The sequence below is a fragment of the Octopus bimaculoides genome, chromosome 10, assembly GCF_001194135.2.
Source record: "Octopus bimaculoides isolate UCB-OBI-ISO-001 chromosome 10, ASM119413v2, whole genome shotgun sequence".
In the NCBI taxonomy this organism is placed as follows: Eukaryota; Metazoa; Mollusca; class Cephalopoda; order Octopoda; family Octopodidae; genus Octopus; species Octopus bimaculoides.
The window spans coordinates 15,308,389-15,319,822 of NC_068990.1; the positions used below are offsets into that span (position 1 = coordinate 15,308,389).

Here is an 11,434-nt window from a genome sequence, read left to right on the forward strand (position 1 = left end):
GCTTTGGTCGGCCCGAGGCTATAGTAAAAGACACTTACCCAAGGTGCCACGCAGTGGGACTGAACCCGGAACCATGTGGTTCGTAAGCAAGCTACTTACCACACAGCCACTCCTACGCCTATATATGTTATAATTTGTTTCTAATCTTCTGAGAAAATGTATCTGGCCATAGGAAAATATCACCATCCTTGGAAGCAGGTGAGGGTTGGTGACAGGACAGGTATTTGTAGAAAATCTGCCTCAACAAATTCCGTCTGTTCCATGCTATCACAGAAATTACTATGATGATGATGATGATGATGATGATGATGACTATGATGACGACAACAACAATGATGATGGTGGAATTTATATGATGTTAAATAATAATTATATTTATATGGAGCCAGTCATGGAGATGGAAATGGAGTGGAATAACCTTCCTTTATTAATATGTGTGTATCAGCTCCTGAAAGCTGTTTCCAGTGGCACTTGAATTAAAAATTCAACTAAATATTGACCAGAGTCCACTACCTTCCTATTTCTACCATCCCACCACCCTGAAGGACGATGATGAAATATTAATTGTTCTCCAGTAAAAGCACAAAAAAACCCCCCAAAAAACTGCTAGTATTGAAGGAAGAAATTTTTGTCATAAATGGACATTCATTGATTGTTTTTTTATAAAACTGTGACATCAATGTACAAGAGGAAATGTTTGAGGGAAAGAAAAGAGGAAAAAGTTGGGGCTGGCTTCTAAAAAAAAAATTTCTTCTTTTTCTGGAACCAGTGAAGGGAAAGCTGAGGGGGAATGCACAGGGGAACAGCGTTCATCTGCTTTTCATCTCACAGGGAGGGAATTTATAGCATCTAACCCCGTCCCCAACTTCTTCCCACTCTCAGACACCCAGGCAGCCGACTACCCCCTAGTTCCCCCAAAACGTATCTCTATCAAAGTCTTGGAACCCTTCTGCGTCTCTAACATAATAGGTGGGCTCCACCAGGAGCTAATCATTAGGTGGATTGACTCCTGGAATGTCAGAAACACCCAACTTTATTCGCACAATAGCAACGAAACACAAGATTTTTAGTGGGAGTGAAAGCAGAAAGATGTGACATTTACGTCTTCTCCCTCTGGACATAGTGATGTAAATGATCTCAGTTATATTATTGATACACGTTTTATTGATCCTTTCTTGAGAGATATGCATTTGACATGACATTGAACTCAGAACAGCGATGCACTGAACTTTGAATAGTAGATATAAAAATATTTGCTCTAGCCCTCTAGTAACTCTACTATATTAAAACCAACAAAAACAAATGAGTTTATCTTATCATTTTTATTCATTTTATTTTTGTGTTGCTTTTACTGGTCGCCGTTCAAATAAATAATTTAACATAGACTGGTAAAAGATAATTTCCTGTCAGCACTGAATATAGATATCATATTTTGGGATCAAACATGCCAACATCTCATTAAAATTATATAGATAAATAGATAGGTATCAAAACTGCTTTTCCCCCTTTCGTCTATGGAATTAATATTTTCTGATATCTCACAGATCACATACACTTCTCTCTTCTGCTTTTTTTTTGTAGCCTACATGAAAATGACTATCTTTAGGAAATTCTAGCGCTGTATATATTCCATTCCTCAGTTACCAATAAGCTCTGGCTGTAATGACCGACTGCAGAAAAGGGAGCGAGAAAATTAAGAGTTGCGAAGAGTCGGGTAGCTTAGCTATGTCCCCCACCCCAGCACTCACCAAAATAACGGGGAAAAATGAGGAGTCGTAGCGGGAAGCCAGGAATCGAATGGGTATAGATAGCGGGTGGGGGTTTATTAAGCAGGGTAGGGAGAGACCCTTATGTTAATAGTAGTTTTCGAAGAATACGGCAGCAAAATCGAGTGCATTGAATGATGGTGGTAGCGGAATATCAAATAGAAAGCTTCGTATTTCTATAACAATCTCTGCTACATCCCACCGACCATCTATATTACTCAGCGACACCAACATCCCCTTTACTCTCTCCCTCATATTTACCACACCCTTACTCGTTCTCTTCTGCTTATGAAACTAGTACAGACCAGGACGACGCACTGCTAGTAAGCCTTTAGCGACAGCAGAACAGTGCTACCGGCACCGAATCTAGGTGTATTATAATTCTCAGCAGTAAAAGCTTGCCGTAGAAGAAAGAAAGAACGAACGATTTTGATAGAGAGAAAAAGAAAGAAAGGAAGAAAAGCGAACGAAAGAACATAATTGAAAAAAAAAAAAAAGAAAAAGAAAAAATTTATTTATATGCAAATCGAAGAAAAAGAAAGGGAGCAAAAAAGATAATCAAAAATATTTCATGGAAGAACAATTTTCATTTATTTATTTTTAATTTCAATGTAAAAATAACATAAACAAAGGCAGAGGAAGAAATATATATAATATTTGGCGTTGTTAAATTGTTTATTATTTTTTGTTAGATTTTATTAAATTTCTGTGGTGATGATGATGAGGTATTTCAGATGAAAATTAAGCATTGTTTGTTGGAGTAACAACTCCCGGCGGGCTGATGAATTAAAAAAAACTGGTTGCTGAGGCCAGCAGACGCCAACATCAACTGCACTATCATCATCATTATTATTACTACAAGAATCTCTCTCAGTCTAGCAACAGTTGTTGTGTGTATCAACGACATACTCTAACATAATATAATATAACATAACAACAACATTTACCAACGAAAAATCTCACGTTCGCTCGTTGTTCGGAGCAGATGAAAAGAAACTCTGCGGTCTTTACTCACTAAATTTCAATTTATCGGAGGATAACTTACAATACCGTTTCCCCCACAACCAATTCTTATCGCTTCTTTTACTTCGTGGACTTATTTCTGCAAGAATTTTTCCTTAAAAAAAAAAAGGAAAACAAAATATCATGTGCGCGAATTTTGGTTTATACTGCGCTCTGATTCGACTGGGCCTCTACTCCGTAAGTCCAATTAATTTATTCATTATTGTTATTATTATTAATATTATTATTACTTAACTATTGTAATTACTATGCTTGCTGTTGTTTTTATTTCTTCCGTCTTCTTTCATTCATTTGTAATAACTGAACAATTTGAACAACGTACAAACTATAATAATTATCCCACGCCGAACATAGCCTTGCCTTTATATATACATATGTATATATATGTGTATGTATGTATATCGCTATCATAATCATCAGCAACACCCTGACCGATTATTGCTTTTGTTTATTAAAACTAAAAGAAAAGAAAGAATGTTGACCTGTTTTTATTGCAGAATAAGCTTTTACTTATCGGTAGACCACCCTCGATTTCTGTTGTTCGCTCGTTCTCTTCTTGTGTGAAAACTTTTCATTTGTATTTATTAGTAACGAAAGTAATGCAGGTTGTGTATGTTTGTGCGCGATGGAAACCCCGACTCCTCCACCCCCGCTTATCAACTGAATATCAAATCCGGAATTAACTATCACTATATAGTTTGTGTACACACACACATACGCACATACACACACACACACGCACAGACACACACACGTGTTTATATATGATGTATGTATGAGTGTGTTTATGCATAATGTATATGTGTTTATTATATATGGATGTATGTATGTGTTTATGTATATTGCATGCGCGTGTGTGGTTATATACGACGTATGTATGTGTTTATATATATATTGTTTATATACGATGTGTGTGTTTATATACGATGTGTGTGTTTATATATGATGTGTGTGTGTTCATATACGATGTGTGTGCTTATATATGATGTATGTATGTTTACGTATATATGTATGTGTTTATATCCGATGTATGTATGTGTGTTTATATATGATATATGTATGTGTTATATATACGATGTATGTGTTTATATATGATGTATATTTGTTTATATATATTACATACGAGTGTGTTTATATATGATGTATGTGTGTGTTTCTCTATGCTTTAGATTAGATAAGTTGCTAAATAATATTTGGTAATTGATATATCAAAATATCACACCGATGAAACGGAATGGAAAGTAATGCAAAAAAGAAAAAAGAAAGAAAAAGAAACCGATAAAAAAAGACAAAACAACAAACAACGAGATCGTCTACGGGAAGCACTCCTTGATCTACTGGATATTCCTGTTGGAAAGTGTTGGGAAAAATAATCATTGATTTGTTTGCTGTATACTTCGTGTGTTTTCTTCTAGTTAAACTTTCACCTCCGTGTATTTTTGTTTATTTCTCTGTATTATTTCAGGACTTCAATTTTGTATTATAATACTTTATATAACCTCGTCTGAATAATAATTTCTCCAACATGATACATACATGTTTTCCATTTACAAATAATAGCAACTTTTCATTCAAACAGTTGTCTTTTTATTTCTTTTTTTTTTTACTGGACACAAAGCAGTTTTTCTCTCTTGAGTAAGAGGAATAAATTAATTGAAAAGATCCCAGTCATCTCTGACACTTTTTATTTCTTTGTATCGGGTTTGGGAGAACAAAAACGAAGTTTACTTCTGCATGATTTAAAATCAAAATCTGTGAGGTATTGAATTTTTCTATATTGTTAGCAATCACTAACCAACTCTTATAATTAAAAACGACAAGGCAGACACAAAGTCCTAGCCCTTTTTCTCTTATTGTTATCATGATATAATCGATCGATCGGGTTTTCCAGTATTTTATCGTTTAACTTTATTGATCCCTGCAGGGTTTTATTTCAGAACAAAGAAAAGCGTGTTTTAGGTACTCGATGCATCATGTTTGGGTCATCCAAGGCTTTGAATGAAAATAACTTGGATGCGTTGTTGTAAAACAATGCTGCACCTCTTCTAAAACAGGAATGCTGATACTCTTCGAGTAGCTATAAACGAGGTTGATTCGTGATATCACGCTAAATATTATTTCATACTTGTTATTTTAGGGGACACTAGTTTCTCTTTCTACGTATTACTATATAGTTTTCAGGGGTCTTTGAACTAACTTAGAAACAAAAGTTGTTGTTATGTGATTGTTTTTCTTTCTTTTTGTTTTGTTTTAATTAGTTATTTACTCTTTTCATTCACTTGAACTCTGTTGATTCATGGGATTAGATTTATCATTGCTGGGGGTGGAGAAGATAGAATATCAGAATAGATGCTAACTTCAGTGTGTTGAAGAAAACCTGAGTCATTGACTCAGTTCATTTATGTAATTAATTTACGACGGTTGGTGGGGCAACAGTAAAGGTGGTGGTGGTGGAAGAGAAGGGTATCGTACAATTAGTCAAAGCACTGTAAAAACACTCGAAAAAAGATCTATTCGTTTGAAGAATCCAGAGGGGCATTGATTTAATTAGTAAATGTTATATATTAGTAGTAGGGTAGTCAGGTATTTAAGTGTTCCATTATTCCCCATCTGGCGCCTCCTCAAACCGGATGCTGACTTACCTTCATTTTTGATGTTGGAAACTGGTATAAGTACACTTAAGATAATTAGTCGGTATTTAATGGTGTAATAACCATTAAGAGCCATTGATTGCGAAGATGTCTGATCTAGTTGTACCTAAACCTTGATTTATCTGACCAGAATAATATTGTTCTGATGATAGCCACACCATTTCATTAGATGATCTACTTTTTTTTATTTATTTATTTATTTTTTTGTCTTATAACAATTAATGAAAAATTACTTGACATGAAAAGAAATACAATAACTCTGATCAATAATTTGAGCTGCTGAAGTTCATATCCTGCCTTGGCATTGCCCTGTGTCTATGACCAGGACACTTTTAACATGCAATTGGCCCAGTCCACCTGGCTGTAAATAAGCTAGGAAGAATTCACTGCTCTAAGCAGTATAGCCATAACAACTGGTTCTTTAACTGTTCGTCATTCAGACTACTCTTATCAAATGTAAAGCTTATTCATTCACATTGTTTTGAATTGATCATGTGTTATTTCATAGCTTTGAAATTTCAATGATGTAATGGTTTATTCTTAGAATGGCATAGTAGGGTAAGTGTGACAGGTTAGATCTGGCTGGTTTAAACATAAAACAAGTAAAGTATTTCAGCTGGATATGGCTGGTTTAAATGCTAAAGGGTTAATTTGCAGTGTTAGGTTTAACTCCTCCTGTCGGCCAGAAGAAAGTAATAGGAAGTTAATCCAGTCTAATCTGTAGAATTACCATATAAGGTATCAGTTCTCCAATAGTGCCCAATCACCAACAGAGTTGTACGACTCTCTAATGATGATGATAAATCCATAGACATCCAAGCTTAGCTGGATCTACTTTTAATTAAAGTTAAGGTCCTTTTTTTATTATCTCATTTATACACCTCATTCAGTCTGGTTGGAAATCATTCATTTACATTTTATTATTACTTCATCTCAGATATTGAAACAAGTCTGGGTAACAGGGAGGACCCCCCCCCCCCGAAAAGAAGAAAAGTCAAGTTCATTTCACACCTTTTCATCCTTACAAAACAATATATTATGTGGTTGTGTGGTAAGAAGCTTGCTTCCCAACCACATGGTTCCAGGTTCAGTCCCACTGTGTAGCACTTTAGGCTACTACAGCCTCAGGCTGATTTGGTAGGCTGAAACTGAAAGAAGCCTGTTGTTTATATATATACATGTGTGTGTGTGTGTATGTGTGTGTGTCCTACCACTGCTTGACAACTGGTGTTGGTGTGTTTGTCTCTGTAACTTAGCGGTTTAGTAAAAGAGACTGACAGAATAAGTACCAGGTTTAAAAAAAGAAAAAAGAAAAGTACTGGGGTCAATTCATTTGACTAAAATTCTTCAAGGTGGTGCCCCAGCATGGCCACAGTCCAACGACTGAGACAAGTTAAAAAAAAAAATGTTGAAATTCTAGTCATACAGTTGTATGTGTCTTGTAGTATAAACAAAAACTGAAAAAAAAAAAAGACATGCTTTTGACACACAAAACATTAGCTGCTGAAATTTGAGTGTATGTTACCAAGACTTCTATAATTTAAATATATATTAACAGGATTAATGTACATCCATATAACTACTTACAGAAAGCTGCCAATGGCTTAATCGATAGCATACTTGACAAATTAGGAGAAAGACTGGTGTTTGCTATTCTATAGACAGCATCGTGCTGGGTCAATGATCAAATCATTTAGCAGCCCTCAACAGTTCAGCTTCACTTAGCTGGAAGTAAGCATCACAGCATGGCTGTAGTTCAGTGCTGAAAGAAGTAGTAATAGCATTACAGAAATAAATGTTTTATCAGCTGGCAATAGGGAGTTCAAAATCTTAGGCGAATGTGGCCTGAAGAGGTGTTGGATTGTAATTGTCTTACCTTAATATCTAATACTATGGGCACAAGCATGGCTGTGTGGTTAAGAAGCATGCTTTGTAACCTTGTGCTTTAGGGTTCAATCCCACTGTATGGTACTTTAGGCAAGTGTTTTCTGTTATAACCTCAGGCCGATGAAAGCCTTTTGAGTGGATTCAGCTGGTGGATCCACTCAATATATATCTATATATATGTATATGTATACGTGCGTGAGTCATCAAATAGAGTCATCTCTCTATGGAGAACTTGTGAATGGAAGGAGACTCCGGCAGAAACCAAGGCTGCGATTTAAGGACTGTGTCAAGTCCTCATTAAAGGCCTGTGATATGCAGGACACTGACTGGCAGAACAATGCCTGTCATCACCACAGATGGAGGAGGCAGGTTAAGGATGGGATCGACACTTTTGAGAGAACACGTATTCAGCATGAAGAACTTAAATGAGCTGCGCGAAAGTGCACGGCTCATATAGTGAATGGGGAAAGCTTGGTCTGCAATGTTTGCAGTCGTGTATGCTTGTCAAGAGCAGGGCTCATTAGCCACCAATGGAGCCACAAATGCAAAATATAAGTTAGTCCTAGAGCGCACAATGTTCCTGAAGGTCGGCAATGGTCTTCCTCGGTCACGAGTGGATGGCCATCATCATGTATGCATGTATGTATGTATGTATGTATTTGTCTGTCTGACTGTCTCTCTATCTTTTTCATCAGTATGTCTGTCTGTCTCTCTCTCTCTCTTTGTCTGTCTGTCTGTCTGTCTGTCTGTCTGTCTGTCTATCTGACTATCTATCTATCTATCTATCTATCTGTCTGTCTGTCTATTTATCTTTCTATGTATTTATCTATCTGTCTGTCTATCTATCTGTCTATGTCTGTCTATTTATCTGTATCTATCTATCTATCTATCTATTTATCTGTCTGTCTATTTATCTATTTATCTGTCTGTCTATTTATCTATCTATCTGTCTGTCTATTTATCTATCTGTCTGTCTGTCTATCATCTTTCTATATATGTATCTAATAGCTGATATAAATGTTTGTTGGCTGGTTAGTTAGTTGGTGCTTTCTTCAATCATGCTTTACATCATATATAGAGAGGGGAGAGAGAGTATAAAAGAGAGAGAGAGAGAGAGAGAGAGAGAGAGAAAGAGTTAACAAGAGTTGCAGGAGGAGTGTCTCATAACTTTCTGAAAATACACATATTTTTATAAAATTTTTCAGTGATGAATTTTCAGTGGAGTAGATTGTGATGATGTTGATAAAATTTAGAAAAATAACAAGATATTTTCATTGCAAATATACAAATGAGAATTTTGTTTTGTTTAATTTTATTTTAAGATAATAAATATTTTTGTTCTCAAAATTAGTGTTCTTTTCATCATTTTGTATAAACACCAAGGAATATGATAAAAGTTAAATTATAATTATTGCAAAAATATACTTCCAAAGTTACCTGTCATTCACTGGATAACACAAATGTGTGTATGTATGTATATATGTGTGTATATGTGTGTGTGTGTTTGTGTATATTTAGATATATGTATACACACACATATGTGTATATACATGTATGTATATATGTCTAGGTGCAGGAGTGGCTGTGTGGTAAGAAGCTTGCTTCCCTGTTACATGGATCAGGTTGGTTCAGTCCTACTGTGTGGCACCTTGGGCAAGTGTCTCTTCTACTATAGCCCTGAGCTGACCAAAGCCTTGTGAGTGGATTTGGTAGATGGAAACTGAAAGAATCCCATTGTATATATGTATATGTATGTATTTGTGTGTCTGATTTTGTTCCCCCGCGGTCACTTGACAACCGATGTGGGTGTATTTACTTCCCTCTAACTTAACGGTTTAGTAAAAGGGACTGATAGAATAAGCACTAGGCTTACAAGGAATAAGTCCTGGGGTTGATTTGTTTGACTAAAGGCAGTGCTCCAGCATGGCCGCAGTCAAATCACTGAAATGAGTAAAAATAAAAAGAATATGTACACACACATACACATACATACATACGCAGTCATGCACAAACACACACACACATATATATATATCATTTTATTCTTTTACTTGTTTCAGTCATTTGACTGCAGCCATGCTGGAGCACCATCTTTTTAATCGAACATATTGACCCCTGGAATTATTCTTTGTAAGCCTGGTACTTATATTGGTCTCTTTTGCCGAACAGCTAAGATACAGGAACGTAAACACACCAAGATGGGCTGTCAAGCGATGGTTGGGAGATAAACACAGACACAAACATATATCATCATCATCATCATCATCGTTTTACGTCCGCTTTCCATGCTGGCATGGGTTGGATGGTTTGACTGAGGACTGGTGAGCCAGAGGCTGCACCAGGCTCCAATCTGATTTGGCAGAGTTTCTACAGCTGGGTGCCCTTCCTAACGCTAACCACTCTGAGAGTGTAGTGAGTACTTTTACGTGCCACCAGCATGAGGGTCAGTCATGCAGTCCTGGCAATGACCACGCTCAAAAGGTGTTTTTATGTGCTACCTGTATGGGAGCCAGTCCGGCGGCAGTGGCTAAGACCACGCTCGAGTGTTGTTTTACACGTGCCACCAGCACATGTGCCAGTAAAGTGACACTGGCAATGATCACACTGGAATGGTGCTTTTCACAAGTCACTGGCACAGGAGCCAATCTGTGGCCCTAGGAACGATCATGCTCGGATGTGCTTTTACCATTCCACTGGCACGAATGCCAATCAGGTGGTACTGTCATCGGCCACGTCAGCAATTTTGATTTTGATTTCACTTGCTTCAATAGGTCTTCACAAGCAAGGTTTATTGTCCAATGAATGAATGATATATATATATATATATATATATATATATATATATATATATATATACGACAGGCTTCTTTCAGTTTCCGTCTTCCAAATCCACTTACAAGGCTTTGGTTGGCCTGAGGCTATAGTAGAAGACACTAGCCCAAGGTGCCATGCAGTGGAATCTTGTGGTTGGAACCTGGAACCATGTGGTTGGGAAGCAAGCTTTTTACCACACAGATATGCCTGTGCTTATATATATAAAAGAAAAAATGGGTTTAAAAAATCCTGACAGATATCAATTAAGCACTCAATATAAAAGAATATGGTTAAGTTTCCAACATTCAAAGACCGGTAAATGTAAGTAGAATACAAATCCCAGGTAAATTGTCATGTCTGACAGGTAAACCCAACAATTTTAAGGAATTCAGAGTATTTAGCATCAACAAATGTTTACAGTGATCAAATGTGTATGCTGTACATTACCTCACACCCTCCGTTAAATTGATGTCTGAACAGATGCATGGTGTACCACATGTTCAGTGTTGAAATGGTCGCAAAGCAAATTGAGATGAAGTGTTTTGCTCAAGAACACAATGTACTGCCTGGTCAAAGAATTGAAACCACAATTTTAAAATCATAAATGCAACACCCTAACCTTTAAGCCACTTGATTCCACACACGTGTGTGTGTGTGTGTATAGATAGATAGATAGATATATAAGAGTGCTGTAGTTCACTTGAAGCATTGTAGTACAGAAGTAGAAAGTGAAGTCTATATATATATGTCTATGTATATATGTATATGTATATATGTATATATATATATATATATATATATATATATATATATATATATATATATATATATATACAGAGAGAGAGAGAGAGAGAGAGAGATCTGTGTGTGTATTTCGTTGTAAGGTTAACAAGTTAGTTTCCCAACCACATGATCCTGAGCTCAGTCTCACTGTCACACCTTGGGCAAGCATCTTGTACTGTAGCTTCAGGCTGACCAAAGTCTTGTGAGTGGTTTTAGGAACTTAAGGAGCCTCTCCCTGTCTCTCTGTTTCTGTCTCTGTCAATCTCTCTCTCACACACACATTTATGTATATCAGTTTGGCAAAAGAGATCGTTAGAATTATTGTCTGGCTTTAAAAAGTAATAAGTCCCGAGGTGAATTCTTTCAAGTAAAATTCTTTAAAATTGTGCTCCAGCATTGCTGCAGTCTAATGCCTGAAGCAAGAGATAAATGGTAGATGTGTGTGTGTGTGTGTGTGTGTGTGTGTGTGTGTGTGCTTGTGTGTACATGTGTGCATGTGTGTAGTGAAGG

The 11,434-nt window shown here is 36.5% G+C and overlaps 1 protein-coding gene across 1 annotated transcript in view; it reads left to right on the forward strand.

The window, feature by feature from the left end:
- Positions 1–1,483: 1,483 nt before the first annotated feature.
- The window catches only part of LOC106880727 (ADP-ribosylation factor-like protein 15), a 166,347-nt gene continuing 156,396 nt past the window's right edge, over positions 1,484–11,434 (forward strand). Inside the window, exon 1 of the mRNA XM_052971044.1 lies at positions 1,484–2,966. Coding sequence (XP_052827004.1) covers positions 2,913–2,966 — 54 coding nt within the window. The 5' untranslated portion in view covers positions 1,484–2,912. The remainder of the gene's footprint in view (positions 2,967–11,434) is intronic.